Here is a 19,936-nt window from a genome sequence, read left to right on the forward strand (position 1 = left end):
TGGTATTATTAGTAGTAGTAGTATTATTAATTTTGTTGATCTGTGTCCTCTTTAGGCATTATGAATCCTGGGGCAGTAGTGGGGAAAATGGCTAGCTCTACCCACCTCCACTGCCAACTCATTGAGTTCATAAAGACTCCCCACACCATTTGGAATTTTTGTACCCTGCTTCCTCCTGTCTTGTGGTAACTTTGCAGGATTCATAGCACCCAAAGCAAGCTCTGGAAATGTGGGGAATGTGAAGACAAAAGTTTCAAGCTAAAGCATCTCAGGAGAGATTTACTGTGAGGATCCAGGAAGGTTTAAGCATGCATCTGTAAGTGTGAGTTGCTAACTGGAAGCTGCACATGGCAGCTGTGTGGATGATGGTGTGTGATTTGATTTTATATAACCTACTGATCATTAGTGTGCGTCTACATGGGTTATTCTGAGACATTCCAAAACCAAATCAACAGCTATAAATCAAGCTGAAGCTCCTGACATGAAATGAAGGGTTTCATCTTATATGGAACCAGTGGCTTATTCTGATAAAGACCCAAGAAGTGTTTCTATTGCTGTACAGCACTGCTGCATAGAAATGGTTTGTCGCAAGTCATTTATCTCTGAAACCTGCCCTCTCTTATCTTGTCTCAGTTGCATTGCGGCACATGCCACCATTCCAGCTCACGCCTCCAACGCAACTAGACCAGTGACTGAAGAAATACCAAGAAATCAATCAGCACAACTAATCTTAAAAAGTCATCGGCAATAGTTGGTGGTATGCAGTATTTTTATTTTTGTCCAGGTTTGATAACTTCAGAAGAGACCTACTGGATCAGGCCAAAGACCCATCTAGTCCAGCCCCCTTACAGTGGCCAACCAGATGCCTATGGGAAACCCCTAAGCAGGATCTGAGTTCCAACAGCGCTCTCTCCACTAGTGAGTCCCAATGACTAGTATTCAGAGGCATACTGTCTCTAGCAGTGGAGGTAGAACATAGTCATTATGGCTAGTAGCCACTGTAGAGATGAACTTTTCAAATACTCTTTTAAAGCCATCCAAGTCGGTGGCCATGCTGGACATGTGTAGTGAATGTGTTCAAAGAACTGCGAAATGCAGCTTAACCTCTTTATCAAAGTAAAATGAAATTATCCTCAGGTATCCATTAGTATTCTACATAGGTATTCTACATTTGTAGAGTGAAAGGTCTTGATGAATGAAAAGGTTACCTACATGGGGACATACAACAAAGAGCTACTGGGGAGAAGACAATATGGGTAACAACTGTCTAGTTCATGAGTGCTCTGATCTATTTTTTAGAAATGGAAAAGAAAGGCTTTTCAGATTATAGGAGTTCAAATATCTGAAAGCAAATAACCTTTTAACATGATTTTTAACATGATTTACCTTTCTGTACTAAATATTAACAAATTTTAGATGAGTCCCAAGGTACAACTAAGTGTAAGCGTTTCACATTGACCCTTAATATTCACAGAAACAGGTTCTGTAATCTGATAAACTACTTTGTGCACCATCTTTAATAAATACAATAAGTAAGTAAGAATGAATCACAAGCAACAGCAATGTTACACTGAATCCCTTCTAGTTCCAGCATATTCAGTGCTATCCTTCAAAAAACTGCTTCAGCAAGGCAAATCCATGAAGCTACAACCTCTCTATTTTTATAGAGAAGTGCAATGTAGTATGACTAAACCAATATTAGCACACTTAATGCATGATTTAAGCCTAACTGAGTAACTACATTAAGGCGACTCACTGCTGTTGTGTGATGAAGTGTAAAGAAAAAGAAAATAGTTGCTCATTTGTGCAAATATTTACTTTCAGTAGCATTCACAATTTATATCCTTTAATGTATCAATTTTGCTCTTGTTCAGATGTTAAAGATGGCAACTCACAGATTTAACTATGCATTTCCACATTTTCCACATTTATTTGAAACACTTTTATACTGCTCTTCATTGAAATTTTGGGAACAGTTTATAACACATAACTATAAAACAGGACATTAAAATCCAATAAATACAGTAAAAGCAGCAACAATGAGAAGTAAATGATCAGCAAAGGTTTAGGTGAACAAATACATTTTCAGGAGGTGCTGAACACTCAGCAGAGTTGGTGCTTGCTTTAAGTTAGGAGGGAAATTACAAGCTAGTTGCCACAAAATAAACGTTCCTGCCCTGGTGGCAACCAGATGGACTTTGGTGGGCTGTGGGACAATGAGGAGAGCCCCATCCTGACACCTCAACAGCTGGGCAGATCTCTGGGCAGATCTCCATGCAGCAAGATTTCATCCTGTGGGTTGCTTAATAGAATAGTTTACAGTCAGAAAAGGAGAGAGGAGGTAGAGTGCACTCTTACGGGCTTCAGATTTTGGAAGGCCCTTGGGCAAGAAAAACCACATGACCTCCATCCCATAGTGATTCTTGTTCTTGGCCAGTATCAACAGCTCCTCCTCCTCATTGCTACCACTTGATAGCTTTCCTGCTGGAGAATCATTGAGTAAGCAGGCAGCAGTATCTACTGATTCTTCTTTGACTGTTGCTCCACCACTATGTGGGCTAGAGCAAGAGGTAGATAAGCAAGTAGGCTGCAGTAGTGAAGATTCAAAGGCTCTTGTCAGCTGGCCCCCTACAGTGGTGACCCTTGACACTGTAGCATGCAAGTCTGAAGCTCTAAACTATGACTCATGCATAAAGTGGAAAGCATGGTTTTCTGTTACATTTGATCAGCTCAATGTAGTTATTCACTTACACCAATTCCAATGTCAGATGGACGATTAAACCCTAGCATAAAAAACCCATGCAATGACTAAACTCTCTCTAAAATTAAAGTGTCGATTATTCCTTCTCATCCTTATCTCCTTTCCATGCTACTCAACAGCTAGCTCCCCATCTCCATCAACACATTTGGTAGCGAGCTGGGAAATACCCACAACTATACAAACAAATTCATTAATATAAAATACATATTTGCTCCAAAAGCTCATCTACTTCTATATCTCAGTTGTGATAGAATGCATTGTATCAATGTTCTAAAAAGTATAAAATCTCCTGATATTGCCCCAAGAGACTAAGTTGTAAACATATGCATGTCAGACACAAACTAGAGTCAATAAAGTCTCAGTTGTTCAATATGAACAGATTTCTGCAGAATGCCCCATGATTTACAGAATAAACATTACAGAAATGTTCAAAAGCTGACCTTTGATAGAGGTCATAAATCATATCCCCATGTCCATAGCAACCCTTGGTTGCTATGGTTTCCATACCACCGGTCTCTGTGGGTCATCAAAACCTAATAGTTTATACCTTTCAACATTAAGATACTTATTATATGGAAGGGTGCGCAATAGGGTGTTTGGGTGTCCCCCTCCCCAGCTTCCTGTCTGGGGGAAAAAATCCAATACCTCTTCCATTTAAAACCTACTGTATGTCTACAGTTCAATGCTAGCATCATTTTTTAGATTGCATATTCACCAACAGCTACAATGTTATTCCAGTTTTACAGACAAGGAAGTGAGAATAAGGCAGAAGGACTCAAAGCCACTCACAGGATCCATGCCTGAAATGGTCTAACTCTCAAACTCCACAGGACCACCAACAGTGCAAGCCGCTTCCTTCTTAACTGTCATTTAAAAACAGGGAGTAAAGTCAATATTGGCTCAGCATGGAGGGCTGTGGCTGCAGGGCTTCAAGAGAGCATGGTTTTCAGAAATAAATATTTGTTATACGTTGATTAAAGAAACAGCATTTCCAATTTGCTCAGGGGCTTGGTTTGCTATAATAATTGCCTTGACATGCTAGAATGAATTAGTAGCCAGAGGGCAGGTGAGATAGTGTAAACAAAACTCATACTCTAAGTGAGTATGGAAATTTGTGTGTGAGTGTGGCAGGACTGAGCCAAATGAATTCACTTATTCTTCAGACTTGAATACTTAGTGATTTTTGTTGTAGGGATAATATCTCTCAGCTATTTTGGGTTTTGTATTCAAGCGAACTCACTCACTCCGAAGTACATTACTACATTCATGGGACTTCTCTGAAAAGACTGTGGTCTCAATGTTTTTGCTGCTCTGCTTTTGATTTGGTTATTAAAATCTGGAAACAAGGTGAATAAAACAAAAGCCACAATGACATGATTCAAAATATGTGAAAGAAGGAATTCTCATAGTATGTGCACGTTTTCCTCTAAATGTCATGGGAGATTACAGAGGTCATCTCATTCAAATGCACCAACATGCATGCATGAATTTAGAGGCACCATCTGATTATTTGCCACTAAAGCTATTAACTGAGAAGTCACACTAGAGATGGCAAAATGCATTTTGCTTTCAGAAAGTTCACAAAAGGGAAAGTCATTACTGTATGTGTCAGTAAGGTACTCATGGAAGATTTGTTCAGATAACCATCAACATTACCTGGCTGAATTGCCTAATGATGCAACTTTACTAAGAAATCATAGTGACAGAATAGCATAAGGTTTTCCCAGTAAACCTTTTACCACAACACCATGGAATTAATATATTTTTCAGCCATTTGGGCAAAAGTAAGGAGCCTACCCATGTTGAGGGAGTGTTATAACACATTCTGCCCATACCTCCCATCCCAGAACCCCCTCAAATCTAACAATGAATTAGACATGAAGGCCAAATGGAGAAATTTCCTTCATATGTTATCCAGTCTGCACAATTGTTATTATCTTCAAGCTGGAAGATAATTATCACAATAAACTGTGCAAATGATATGGCCAACATGTGGACTTAGAGGTAATGCAGGCATTTCTGGTCAGGGGCAGAAAGAATTTGGCCCTTTTACCCATGAGGCCTTGGACACTTCAAGTCATGCTTCTAGTTGTTTTACTGAACAATCACTGATAAATAACCATGTTGAAAGTTGTAACAGAGCAGATGCACTTTTAAAATCAAATTCAATTACAACTATTCTATAGTTTGATGCCAACCAAAGTTGCAGAAAAGATAAATCAGCATGATTAATGAATGAAAGCAGCTTCCTTGGAAGGAAAGGCTAAAATATGTAGGCTTTTTGCATATAGAAGAACCATGATTAAGACTAGGGAACCAGGAAACTAGGGAGAAGGCCTTCTCGGTGGTGGCACCCTCTCTGTGGAACACCCTCCCTTCAGGTGTCAAGAAGATAAAGAACTGCATAACTTTTAGAAGACATCTGAAGGCAGCCCTGTATTGGGAAGTTTCTAATGTTTGATATTTTACTATGTTTTATATATGCTGTAAGTCACCCAGAGTGGCTGGGGAAACTCAGCCAGATGGGTGGGGTATGACAACAACAACAACAACAACAACAGCAGCAGCAGCAGCAGCAGCAGCAGCAGCAGCAGCAGCAACGGAACATAATAGAGGTTGATAATATTAAAAATAGTGTGGAGAATGTAGATAACATAGTTTTTCTTCTCATAATTCTAGAATCAGAAGAAAATGATAAATTTGATTGTAAAGGAAGTTCTTCATACAGTGCATAGTCAACTTATGGAATTCACTGTTTAAATTGGATGGTATTCAACAGTGATGAAGATGGTGATGATGATGATGCATCTCTGAGTGAACCTACTGAAATTAATGGACCTAACCTAGTCATGTTCATTAACTTCAGTGGGTATACTCTGAATAAAACTTAGTTAAATTTCACCCATTGTGACCAATTGCTTGTGTGGCCTTACAAGTGTATAATAGGATAGCATGGAGAATAAGGCTGCAGTACTATACATACAAACTTACATGGGAGTAAGTAACCTTAGTGGGACTTATTAAGTAGACATGCATAGGGCTGCACTGTAACTCTATCCACGACTATTACCCATCACAGCTAAATGAAACATTTGTGTTAAAGGGACTGGACCTCAGAATACCAGTTGTGCAAGGGCAAAGAGCCCCTGGCTCTTTCAGAAAAACTATAAAGAAAAAATGATCTGTATAAATTGTTTAACATGTAGCAAAATAGTTTTTTAAAACACTCTTTTTATCATAACAAATAAAGAACGAAGGGAGGAATGAAATGTTATGCTAAAGCAATTGTTCCATCAGGACAGGCATTTCAGCTTGCCAGATGGAACTATTTCCCCCCCCCCATTGTTCTGGGGGATTTCTTGCCCCCTGCCCACAAGCAAGGTGTGCTGGGGGATGGGAAGGGGCAAAACCCCACTGCACCAGTGGAAGCCCTTGCTCAGGGCTTCTGCTGATGGGATTCATTAATTGAATCACGCCCAAATATACATTATTTGAATAATTTGTTTACTACATCATTGGGTTGAAAATAATGATCAAGGGAATTTTATTAAATTCAATGACAGCATTATGCATCTTTATTTATAAACAATCACCAAGAAAACAGATGGTGTGTATTTGGAATAGAAGGCTTCAAAGGGACTTCATGGAATTTAGATTTCTTTTTCATCACTGAGTCAGGTGTTGAAACAATATATGGCATTTCTTTACCCATGGTAGCCCTTCTTTTCACTATTCCAAATAACAGTCACTAGCTTTAAATAAAAACCTGAAAGAATAGTATGCAGAGACAAAAATGGTATGTTTGGATATATTCATTAGATGTATACTATGTTTGGTGTTGCTTTTGTTTCTAATTTAAAATTATCTTCCCTCTACTTGTAATGTTGATTGCATTTTGTTAAATATTTCCTGGTGCAATAAGGTTTATGGTTACCCCCCTCCTTGTTTCACTTTTTTTGTATAAGATTTTTCTTTTTAAAAAATGTCATTCTCATTTCTCCTGGTTGGTGATCTTTCTCATACATTTATTTATATATCCAGCTCTAATTATTGCTCACCTTTCCAGTCTTCAACTTTGTCTAAGATCCTTCGAAACATACCAATTTATGATGGCACACTTGTACTGTTAATAATTTACTACTAGTGTTAGATCTGTGACCAGAAAGAATTTAGTTACTATTCACGATTCAACAGATAGATGTTCAAGTGTTCATACGATGCATAAGAACAGGAATGGCAACCCTCCAAGCCTATCTAGCTCTCAGGACTTTCCTTAGGCCACACACCCCTCCCCTCCCCTCCCCTACTTTGCACTTTATTTGAGTGCTTTTGCTTGGCTGGAATGTGTCTTGAACTTTGATAATATTTCTTGCTTTCCGAGATAAGAGGGATGTATGGGTATGGAGAAACAAGCCTAGGTCATTATGCAAGTAGAATAGAACTTCTGGAATTCAGTTTCCTTTTTGCCAGGTAAGCCCTTCCACGACACCTCTTCCACACATAGGAGGACACTTTTGGATTTCAATGCACTGCAGCAGTCAAAGAACAAGAAGTAGAAAACTCTCTCAAACTCTCTCTCTCAATAGCTTAGTTGGCTTCTTTTATTTATTTCAATAATTTCTTAACAAACTCATCTGCTTATTAAAGCTTTTTATTTTATGTGCTATAGAACAGAAATCATAATATATTATGATGAAATAATACTAACTGTTATGTGCATCTCTAGAAAGAGACAAAGTAAAATGTTTTGGGTTGGAGGCGGGCTTACGCCTGGTTCACATGCAGTGCTAAGCCAAACCATGGCTAAAATGGCAGAATGGGTCTTGCTGCACAGTTAGAACTAAGTCAAGGTTTGGCTTACCATCAGTGCTATTTGTCAAGAAAAAGAGGTGCTGGAACTCACCACAAATACCTCCCTCATTCTATTAGAATGGCAATAGTGCATACCTGAGAGGTGCCAGAAATGAGTTCCGGCAAGTTCAGGCTGAAAAAAAAGAGCTCTGCTTAGCATTATGAATGAACCATGGCTCATGGTTGTTTTGCTCCAAACAAACCATGCAGTGTAACCAAAGTTTGCTTTTGGCTTACCACTCAATCCACAAGTGGTGTGTCTCAATGAGACATACAGTGAGCTCTAGGTTTCAATGTAACACTAGACAAAACCACAGCTTAGCTCTGAATAGTGCCGCTGCCACCGGACTGGGGAGGAGTGAAGTAGCCACTCCTCTAGTTTTTGCTGCAAGGACCCACATGCTCTCTTGTTCATGCTTAGCCATGGTTTGGCTTAGCATTGCACACAAACTGGATCAATGCCATGATAAAGGTAAAGCCACTGAAATAAATGGGACTGTTGATATACCCCATTGAGACAATCATTTTCAATATGAAAAATATATATGTGAATACAAACATAAATTATTAAATAATTCATATGAATATAAATTATTCTTACAAAGGCATTTGCATTGAGTTTTTCAACTGTCTCAAGAAAACTGTCTCATGGAGAATAAAGCTGTTGAAATGTTTGCTTTTGCTTTTTAGAAGCAGAAGGGGGACCCTAGATATTTCTTTTGATTCACATATTAAGCTGCAAAAAGTTTAACGTGGAGGTTGTTGGGGCTGCCAACAAATCTACTCCTAGGGAACAAATTCACCTCAGGACCAGTTTCTCCTTCAGTTTTACATTCAGTATTAGTTCAGCAGCATTGACTATGCATTGCGGGGCCACTAAGTTACAGGAATGAGGTATATCTTGAGAGTTATAATCAGTCATTTGTGTCTGCAGTACTGTTAAAAATAGAATCAATAACTTTAGCGTTGTGAAGAGCACCTTCACATTTTAGTTATGATGCCAAGGGGTTGATTTTAATATAGCCATCATTTCTTGGTTTTAGGTATTTTCTAAATGGAATCTAAAAAATGTTTGAACATTGATCCCTTGTGGGATTGTTTTTCTCAGACTTAACTGCTGCATATGCAGTAGCATTCGTGTTTCCAGTTTTTTATGTTATAAAGTGTTCAGGAATCTTAATGGATTTCTTTCTAAAGGTGGAACATCTTCTAAGCAGGTATTCATTCTTCAGCATTACTTGACTAGCTGGTCATATTTGCCTTCAAATAATGCAAGTACCATGATATAATAATCTTAGAAATCAGTAACAGTGGCAACTTTGCTCTGGGGTTAACATACTTTGCACATGGTATACCTGTGGAATCTTTTATGTGTTACCATAATAATTTGTTTCTGAATGTCTTGAGTGGTAAAATAACTTTTTAATTGGCGTAGTATGCAAAACAATACAAATGTTTGCCTGGCTGCAAAAGACAGAAATGCTCTTCCATCTATTTAGTCTCACTAAATTATTATTAAGTTTGCATCTTAGTACAGTTTTGCTGGAACTATCCATAGCCAGCATGTGCAAAAGCTGTAGAGGCTCCTCAGACTGTCTCTGCTAAGAGAGAGAGAAATACAGGAAAACACAAATGAAAAACTCAACTGAGACATCCTCTGAAGTTGCTACTGCTGCTTGGCTGAATTGCTAATTGTGAGAAGAAAGGATCTTCATCTTCTACCTCCTACTTTTCAACCAAGGAGTTATTATAGCTTCAGGGAGTAGCTACTGTTCTTATGAGAAAAGTAGCATGGCAATTATGTAAATACTTTTGTTTTTCTTAGAGTGATAACTTGAAACAAGAAATGCTTCCCTGACTGCAATTTATACAAAGTATATCATCTTCAGAAGGCAACTCAATAGTTTATTCTAACCAGGCAAGCATTGCAACATAAAAAAGGAAGCAAAGGAAGGGGTTGATGGCAGAGGCAACATACATTTAATATATGCACATAACTGGGAAGATAGGTTTCTAATGTAATAAAATTGGAGACAGGCTCCTTTTTTTATTTTTAATTGGTATTGCACATACACCTATTGTTAAAACAACCCCCCCCCCCGAAATGGAATTTCTGGTTTGAAACCTCATATCAGTTTCCAGTCTGAATGGGACAAAATAATTGGACAACTAGTACAATGGTTGGCTTTTAATGTACAGATTATGTACAACAGGGTTTGTCAATGTGTCCCTCTGAATGTTTTGAAGTCCAACTCTCATCATCCTGATCCAGCATGGTTAATGGTCAGGGATGATGGGAAATGGCCTCCACAACTTATGAAGGGCACCATATTGGATATTCTGATGTACAAGATGCCAAACATGCAGTTGTTATTGTAAGAAGCAATACTAAATTAGTGAGAAATTTCTAGCCGAAATGGCTTCAAATACCCATTTATGCAATGGATATTTGATATGCAGTGAACATCTTAGACCTGGAAAGAGAAAAACAAATCATTAGGAAACTGAATAGAATATTTTTGGCATAATGGGCCTGATTAAGTTAAGAATGCTGCAAATTAATATAGTATACTCTACAATACTATACTTTAGTAGAAAGCACAGAAAGAGACTAGCAGCACAAAACCATACCGATCTACTCAGAAGTAAGTTCAGTGAGACTTACTACCAGGTAAGAGGGTACAGGATTGCAGGCTTAAAAATGTTTCACAGATCTGCTGCTCAAAACTAAAGGACAGGGCAATGCTAAAGTGGTTGGGCTGTTGTATCTTTAAAAAAATATGTAATGGAGGGATTCCTGCAAGATGCATCTTGGAATTTTATCATTTTTTACATCCTTTTCTAACAATGTGTGCTTTCAGAAAATCTTACAAATCAAAATTCATATTTTCAAGGAAAATATGATTCAGCTGACAAAGATAGCAAGGACATAAAAATAGCAGTTTATTATTATTACACTTTACTAGAAAAAAAATCCCTTCCTTCAAACAGCAAGGGTGATAAATTGTAAGCACTATCCCAATGCATTTTCAATTAAATGACTAAATTAATGTAGAGACATTTAATTAAAGTTGCACTAGTTTTTCCAAATGCTGTTAATTAAGCTGCTATCTAAAATTAAATCTCTTCAAAACCCCTTTTATATTTCTGCAGCTCATCTGATATAGATATAATTAAAATTCTGGAAGTTCACCTAGATGCATCTGAATATATTTCTCAAAAGGAGGGGAGGGGCGGGACCCTGTAGTAATTTGGGAGGCAGTTCTTTTAATGGGATTTATATAATCCTTAGAGGAAATACACAGCACAAAAATAGTTTTATAAATAAATCTGAGCCTCCATGGCTGCACCGACTTTCATTCAGCATTTTGATTTTCCACTGGTTAAACATCAAACAATCTCAGAAAACAGGAAATCCATTGGGATAGACACGAGGCTGGTTTTAAATACATACAGAGTTTAACTTCTTTCAGTAAGTGAAAGTAGGTCTACATTGGGATAGCAAATGTGATGTCCCTCCAGATGTTGTTGGACTACAAGTCCCATCATTCCTGATATCTTGCTATGCTGGCTGGGGTTAATGAGAGTTTGTATTTATAAACTAAATTAACTGGCTACTGTATTGTGATTTGAACTGTATGTTTCAAAGCTTAGATTTAATGAAGTGTGCATTGGGCATTAATGTTAGCTGCATTGAGAATGCTAGTCTTGAAAGATAGCTCAGAAATATTTAAAACAAACAAACAAACAAACAAAATCATTCAGCTGAAATGGACTAAGTGGACAACTAATCCAAACCTCTTGCTCCAAGGCAAAACTGAATTTTACAATAGTTTGATACTGTATGTAAAGCTTCATAAATTTAATGGTCCATTTATGTCATGCTTATGTTATGGTACCATGTTGTTCATTGAAACATATAACTATGGTTGAAGAACCATTCTTTCTATTTGAAAGGGTTCAAAATGTGGGTGTAAGTTTGTATTTATCTAGCTTGATTCTACACCATGTCAATAATGACTGAAGAAGAAATGAATACTGGCCTGGGGGGAAAAGGGAGAGTAGAGTTTATAAATATAGTATACTACAGGATATCGCTCTGATAAGTCTTTGTGGGCCACTTCATCAGATACATATCACACACTTCTAATGCCAGAGAAAGGCTTTATGATTCAGCCTATGAAAGCTTACGGCACAACACATTTTATAGTCCTTAAGGAGCCACAAGACACCTAGTTTTGATGCAGCATATCAAGATGGAACTGAAATATGGTAATATCAACACTATTATTGTATATGTCACAAGGCTCAAATGAAATTTTGTTTATCTTCTTCTTTACCAAAAAGGCCCCATAGCAGCTTATATACAATCAAAACAAGAAAGTCCCTACCCACAATGAGGGAACAGGAAATTCAAAACCAAAACTTGGCACCAATTTCTAAACAGTTGTGCCTTTGATGACTGAACTCTGCTTCCATTTTCTTATCCTACAATGCAGGCTGGCAGAAAGGGGAGAGGAGTCAATATCAGATACAACAGTTTTACACTAATCAAGTGCTTGGCAGTGGTGGGATAGTGGTGGCTTAAAGTATGGTCTGCTGCATGGCTGTGGTGGCGCAGGCTGTGCTACACATGCCATTGAGCAGCAGGTGTGGAGTAGAGAGGAGGATTCATTGTTTGTTAACCATAGAAGTTTCCAATAAGGATAAGAACCAATGATACCATCTGTCATGGCTAACAATTTGGGATCTCTGGCCAGATATAGTACAAAAGTGCCTAGGTTTATGTGCCCAGGTTCCTTCCTCCTCACCTGCTGTTAACTGACAGAACCATAATAGTACAATGACACTCTGTCCCGTTCCTGACCCCCTGGATTTAACACATATTGGCAGATTAATGTGTTGTGGAGATTGTAGTAGTATTGGCAGCAGCAGCAGCAGGGGAAGACATTTGATTCTACATGATCAGGCTCTTTTTGCCTGGCAATGTGGTCTGCTCTTGCCCCAGAAACCTTGTCATACATTATTACCATTGTGGAAAAAGTTGGAACTGGGAAACTAATGACAACCCAGTGAGTTGTTCTTTCCCCCTTTCTTTCAAAGCTTATATGCACTTACTCAGACACTGGCTGTGTTCTCATTTAATTTGACCCTAAGGGAATGGCAGTGTGAAGTAAGTTGTAATTCACATAACTTCCACCACTTAAAGCCTATCTCTGATGGGTGCAGTACTCTGCTGCGGTCTTCCCCTGAGAAACTCAAGGCAGGGGAGGGGAGGAGTGAGGCACTGACTTTCTCTTAATCAAAAAGAATAATACTGGAAGGAGATAGGGAGCCATTGCTAAAACAATAAAGAAAGCAACAACAACAAGAAAAGAAGAAGTTAATTTGAATAAGAACAACCCACCCACTTCTCTGTGATTATGAAAAAGAACAATAAGGTTGCTTTTAAAAAAGCGTTTCTTCTTTAGATCACAGCTCTATGTACCACATGGAAAACTGCTTTTGAAATTCAGAGGAAATTCAAAAGCACCTTATGATACACTGCACGAGGGAGCTGCTTTTCAGAGAATAAAAGGTTCTGCTTGGTAAGCACAAGCTCTTATGTGTACCCAAAGGAGCTCTTATTGATCGCGGCCCCTGCTGGCAACAGCTTTTTCTCTTGAGATCCATCAGCTCCTACTATATATGCCAGCAACAGAATCAAACAAAACCAGGGAATTGGTGGCTGTTTCAGGTGATCGTTTATCAAACGGTACCACGTTTTCCTAGCACTTTTCCTCTCAGATCATATCCAATTCTATTTCACGTGTACATATTCACAGTTGGCGTTTGGATACTGTTTCTGGTTGTATATCTTCCCACCACACTTGCCCTCCTCTCCTGCCACACCGCCACACCCTTTGTGAACCACTGATCTACCATGTCAGGGTCTGATCATAGGAACTTGCCCCTCGCTAAGTGAGCTGAATAGCTAATTGGACATTTGGACATGGGTTTCCCTGGCACCAGTCCAACATTGTATACCCTAAACACTGTACCACACCACTGGTTGAAGATCTTACCCAGTGATTCTGAGATTTACACTCATTATAACTACTGTAGCCTAAAATGAAATAGTTTGGAGATGCTTCTGACAGCCAGTGTGGTGAGTGGTTAGAATGCTGGACTAGGGGGACCAGGGTTCAAATCCCCACTCAGCAACAAAAACTCACTGAGTGACCTTGTGCCCATCAATGCCTCTTGGCCTAGCCTACCTCACAGGGTTGTTGTGTGGATAAAGAGAAAGAGAATGGTGTATGCCACCCTGAGATCCTTAGAGGAAAGGTGGGATATAAATGTGATAAATAAATGCAAACAAATAAGATCTCATAATACTACCATTACATACAGAAGTCACATATTCTGTCCTAGCCAATGAAATAGGTTGTGGTATGTGTTTGGTTGCAGTGCATATGTAGTGCTTACATGAGTTTCACAGATTTGCAAATGTGCCCATGCCGTCCAAAAGGAGGGTGACTGCATGGCCTTCTGAGAATTTGGGAGTAAAAGTAGGTATCTGGTTGTATCCAAAGGCTCCCTTCTTCCAATGGAAGAAGTACTGTATATCCTTGGAGAAAAGACTATTTCTGTTGGAGGAAGTTAACTCTCAGCTCCAATGTAAATGTTCACCTTAGGGCACACAAAAGCTGGCAAAACATTTCATCTCAAAAGTTATGCTCCTAAAGGTTTCTCATTTAACTCTAATATAAAGCAATAAATGTCTTAAGTGTTTCACCTTTTTTTTTTTTACTTAGTTTCACAAAGTAACTGAATAAAAAAGACCCTCAGAAATTCAGCCCTTACATTTTATTTTTAATGAAAAAATACTATTATTGCAGTGCCACAAACCTTGGCAGAAAATAGAATACTGTTAATTATGAATAAATTAACTAAATTAGTAACGTGAGACGGATTTGCAATTAAATCACTGTTAACTGAGAATGAAACACAGCTACACACAGCTTAAGAATCAGGGAGCAACACAGATGTTTATAAAATGCCATGCTATAGTAGGTTTCAACTGTAGCTCTTCAATAGTTTTAAATATATTTTAAATCATACTTCCTATTTAGGGTATAATATAAAGAGAGGTGCTGTTTAAATTTCACAAACAGAAAATTCAAATAGACAAAGTATCTGCCACTACTCAAATCATAGCTGTCAACTTTTCCCTTTTTTTGCGAGGAATCCTATTCGGAATAAGGGAATTTCCCTTTAAAAAAGGGAAACGTTGACAGCTATGACTCAAATATCAGAAAGTAGCTGGAAACAGATTACTCCTCCATGCTTCACACTTTGCTAAAAAGCCAGCATGCATATTTCCACATGGAAGATGCTCCTTAGAGCCAAATATTAAGCTCATAGAAGTGGACATGGTGCTAACTGTAGAAGTCAAACTACATAATCAATTAATTCATTGATAGTCCATTCAGGAACCATGAAAACTGCGGCCATGGCAACAGCTCTGATTCTCAAGCAAAACACAAGAGCAATTTCTTAACTACTGGAACTAAAAGAGGATTTCAAGTTCTAAGAAAGATCAGAATCACCCTCTGCTGGGAAGATGAAACTTGCTTTTACTAATATAGATGTTTTGCTTCATGGTTTACAAGACCTTTTAGCTTTTTATGCTTTTAAAAATTACAATGACTATCAACAGGAAGCAGATTCAGGACCAAAGTTTTAAAATATAATGGGAGACCATTCAGGCAACATACAACTAATAAGTTTAATAAATAAGAATAAGAAAAAACACTGAAATTATCTCACTTTCTTGATCCAAAACACAGAGATGCTACTACTCAAGATAGTTTAAACTAACTAGCAAATCATGTTAAACACAAGAGAAAAATAATCTGAGTAAACATTAATTTTATACCTCTGCCACAATAACATGTATTTCAAACTGGGAAATAGAAATGTATTTGACAGAGAAGTAGCCTCTTTTATACAAGTTATTAATGCAAGGTATAATGCTTCAAAATATCCCCTGACCTATTTTCCTCTATTAGTTATCTGCAAGTAAATGGATGCTTAAACTGAAATATACAATTTCCTGTAATCCAGTCTGCAAACCTACTCAAAATCGCCTCCAGGCTCCTGACCCCTTATTGCTGGAATCCTGAGTGCGCGCGCGCGCACACACACACACACACACAGCAGCTGCCCTTGATAGCCCACATAAATACATCTTCCCAACTGCACTAAGATACAGGGGCATGGCCACATGGATCTTGTTTAGAAATACTGAATAATCTATTTTGCACCCTTTGGACGTTTGTGCCTCCACAGACATCTCATGTCTACAGTTGCAGGTATCAGTCAGCTTATCTGAGCACATTGGCATCCATAAACCAACCCCAGCACACAGAATGTAGATTGTAAAAAATGTGCCCTTTTAACCACATATTGCAGTATCTAGTGTAGGCATCCAGAAAGGAATAGCCAACCCACATACATAAGGCTCAGCTGCACAGGCAAACTAAATGTCAGGTGTATGCCTTTCGGGCAATCCAAGTCTATATACAGTACTCCATATTTGATATCTACTGATTGTGTAACAGATAAATCTTATTTTGAGGCTGGGGAGGAGCAAAATGGCAGATCCATTGCTACATCTGAATCCCTGATGGCTCATGCTAATTTTATGCCAGGTCAACCCATGTTTGGGCCACTGAGGAGTGGCCCCCTTGGGGAATCTGTGAAGCTAGTGATCCAGTGGATTCAAAGCTGCCTCTGCTGCACTCTCACTGCAACATCTCATTTCGGGTCTTTCTGACTGCTATTGCTGGCAGGAAAACTTGCCAGCATTAGCTCTCCAACCATCTGGGTGCAGCCTGGGCATCTGCAGGAGTAGAGCACCAAAACAAGCAGCACGAGAAATGCAACTATGCACAATCCTAAGCCACTCAGCCATCAACACTGGAATGTGTATGTAGGACTGTGCTGCAACAGTATCATATGTTCAAGTTAATAATACAATCAAGTTAAAATGTAGATTCTGCACATGATGTTAAAGGAATATATATAGTCTTTAAGCTCAGTCTATGTCTAATTCGCACTACAGCCTTTACCCATTTTTTTAAAAAAAATCTGCTTCTATTTTATATGGAAAACTTAATTATCCTTTAAAAGGAAAACCACCTTTTTGATAAACTTAATAGCTTGATCAAACTCTGCCAATGACCACAATGAATATAATGCTCTGTAATTTTGGATTTGATTCTACTGATGTAATCTCAATGCATGCAAGGTGGAAGGCACCATTAAACTGCTTGTAGAAAAGGGTACTGTTTAAAATTAATGTTCCCAGGAATTGTTTAAAAGAGAACAGAGAATGGATTGAAGCAGTGAAAGTAAATGCAAAGCTCAGTCTTCCACATGCGATAAAATATATTCAAAGGAAGGAAGTGGGAAATTAAAGCATTTTGAGAAGGATGGAAAGCATACAGAAATTACACCTTATCTAAAGCATTGGCCCGGAGTAAACTGAGGATGTGCAGCAGCCACAAGCTTCTCTTCACCAAACAGATGTTGCTAATTATACAACCAGCACTACTTGCATGTAGCAGCTTGTTGGTGAATGGGTGCTAGGAACCAAATTTCTGCACATTGTTTCTGATCTAGTTAATGATACATGTATCGAAGCCTATGGTATATTTTATGTATTTTATTCAGTTCCAAGCAACTATTCATGCTGGGCATGAAGAACATGAGTGAAATACAATGCATTGCTAGAAACATTTGAGAATACTTATTGTGAAACCATTTTCTTACCTAAGACAGTCATTTTTAGGGTTAAGGTTATGTTATACAATATTACCTGCAGGAGTTTCCATCTTCCATTCAAGTCTTCGAGGCGGTTGAGGGTATATGGGGAAAGCTGTATTTCAGAAGAGGTAAACTGATGAGCTAGGTCATTAACATTGTTCACGTTCTCTTTAAGAGGTGCAATTTCTGCTCGGTAAACCTGTGTAAAAAACAAACAAACCCAAAATGTTAGTAATGGCATTTTAGATCGAATGAGCTCTTATAACAATTTACAGCAGAACACAGGGTCTTATTTGGGGTTCCCAGCACCACTTCACAGAAACATTGTTGCCTTGGTCTAGTACTGGGAGTCTGATATAAACTCTTAAAATAGACGAGCAGTAAGTTATTGGTGTTGCTGCATAAATACTTCAGCATCACATGGTGCATTGGAGGGCAATTCCAAATCTTTTCAAAGGTAGAAAAATTATGGTAAGGGTATTAGAAAGGGAGAAAAGTGAGGCTACCTACAGCTTAGTTGTATCATCATAAGAGCTATGGAAGTGGCCCCATTTGCTTGGTCCCAGCACACATTTTAAATGAGATGCTTGGACATAGCAGGTGAAGACAAATTTGGAAAAGAACCAGACAGCTCTGGAGGACACTGCAATCAGCCACATAAATTAAATGTCTATAGAAATGTCTGTGTCCCTTTAAAACTGGCTACAGAGATTCATGGCAATACATACTGAGATAATACCAGGCTTGGCTTATGGACTTAAGAAGATATTGAATAATTTGATTTTCTATATTAATTTTCTTTCATCACAACATTTACAGATTTCATTTTCTACTTTTATTTGCAGAGGTGAAATGGGTTTTGCACTGGACTAAGCTCTGTGTTCCTCTCTACTTTTGATATCTATAACAGTAAGACTCAGGTCTTCTTTTGTTGACCAAATAGGAAAGAGAAATGGAGCGGAATAAGTATAGTCGCATGATACAGATGATAGCTTTTATTTCTGGTATGTTAAACATTGATTAACAGAAAACATAAAGCAAGATTCTGTCAAACTGCCAAGAAGCCAAAGCTATCCTGGATTTTGAAAGAGTTCAGAAAATACATTCCCTGCTGCTAAACAGTGAGAAATTCTAGCATCAATGTTACCAAAGTTTAGTGTGGGAGGTAGCTTTGTAACAAGTTTCCAGATATAGAAGTAGATTCTAATCAGAGGAAAATACACACCACTACTCCCATTCCGTGTCCCACCACCCCCGCCATTCCCAGGGTCAACCCTCAGCTAAAGCCATCTCTCTTTTCTCTGATGCTCTCCATTCAAAACTCCAAACTGCAGAAACGCTGCTTCCACATTTTTTACTGGGAAGGAATTATTTAAGGAAGATGCACCATACACAACTGATGTAAGTCAAGTGTATCTTGTACTTTAGAACAAAATGTCAAGTGTGAAGTCACCCTAAGATCCATTTGAAATTAGATGATGCAACATTCCTTTGAGTTACAGGCCAACATACATATCACCTTATGGAACCTACAATTCACTCATCCTCATCTCCTTATCATCCTCATCCTCATAATCAATGAATCTATGCCCTGCCTTTCTAAAAATACGTGCTCATTCCTATTGTCAGGGAACTGCCAAAGGCTCAGGGGCGAGAGGGGAAAGGCCAGGTGGATTACAGAGAGCCCCCAAAGATTGTGAGAAGCAGCACTTCCTCAGCGGAGGAAGGTAGCCACGCCTCTAGTGGAGAGGAGAGACAGGGGGCGGGAAGGCAGTGCCAGGACACCTTGCCGGAGCAAAGCGGGGAGGAGGGAGGTCCCCCGTTACCCAAGCCTTCCTTGTGCAGAAAGATTCCGCGCACAGAGGGAAGGCACAGACTGGGCGTCTAGAAACTACTCTGCTGGGGAAGGTTTAAGTACCGCCCACTCTCAGATTCTGCCAGTGAATGAGCAGGACATGGAATACAGGCACTCTGCATTCTAAAGGTTTTATCACTAATAAGAAAGCCTTAGAACACGCTTTGGAGGCATATTGCCTGATTGCTCTCGAGCAACCGACAAACCGATACCTTTAACACCTATGATCCAATTGCACATGGACCATCACATGATAACTGAAAAATATGAATGTACTGCTAATGTCTCCTTCCAGGACACACCTTTATAAATAACCAAAATATTTTAAATTGTCTTATTTTCCTAATAATGAATATTTCTAATGGAATAAGTAGATCAGTTTTATAACTTTGAGGAAGCAGTGCTTTTGTAGTACAGATACCTTTACAACAATCATCTTTCATTTTCAAAGACTGAAAATGCAATCTGAATAAAAATCTGTCAGGAACAGTATACCTGTATCTGGCTATATCATGATAGGGGGAAGGGACGAGATAACATTTGACAATTTCTTCTAGTCAAGCAATCCAATTTACCCTTAAGCAGATGAACTATTTCCTCTTCATAAATCCACTTCCATTTACTTACCAAGTGTTCTTGATGACGTATACAAGACT

The 19,936-nt window shown here is 38.6% G+C and overlaps 1 protein-coding gene across 12 annotated transcripts in view; it reads right to left on the reverse strand.

The window, feature by feature from the left end:
* DMD (dystrophin) overlaps positions 1–19,936 on the reverse strand; it is a 1,007,479-nt gene that overhangs the window by 145,851 nt on the left and 841,692 nt on the right. For all 12 annotated transcript variants that reach the window (XM_081908923.1, XM_081908930.1, XM_081908919.1 and 9 more), the window contains one exon: positions 17,478–17,624. In XM_081908923.1, the coding sequence (XP_081765049.1) occupies positions 17,478–17,624 (147 nt within the window). The remainder of the gene's footprint in view (positions 1–17,477; positions 17,625–19,936) is intronic.

This window comes from Podarcis melisellensis (assembly GCF_964234715.1).
Source record: "Podarcis melisellensis genome assembly, chromosome: 4".
Classification (NCBI taxonomy): Eukaryota; Metazoa; Chordata; class Lepidosauria; order Squamata; family Lacertidae; genus Podarcis; species Podarcis melisellensis.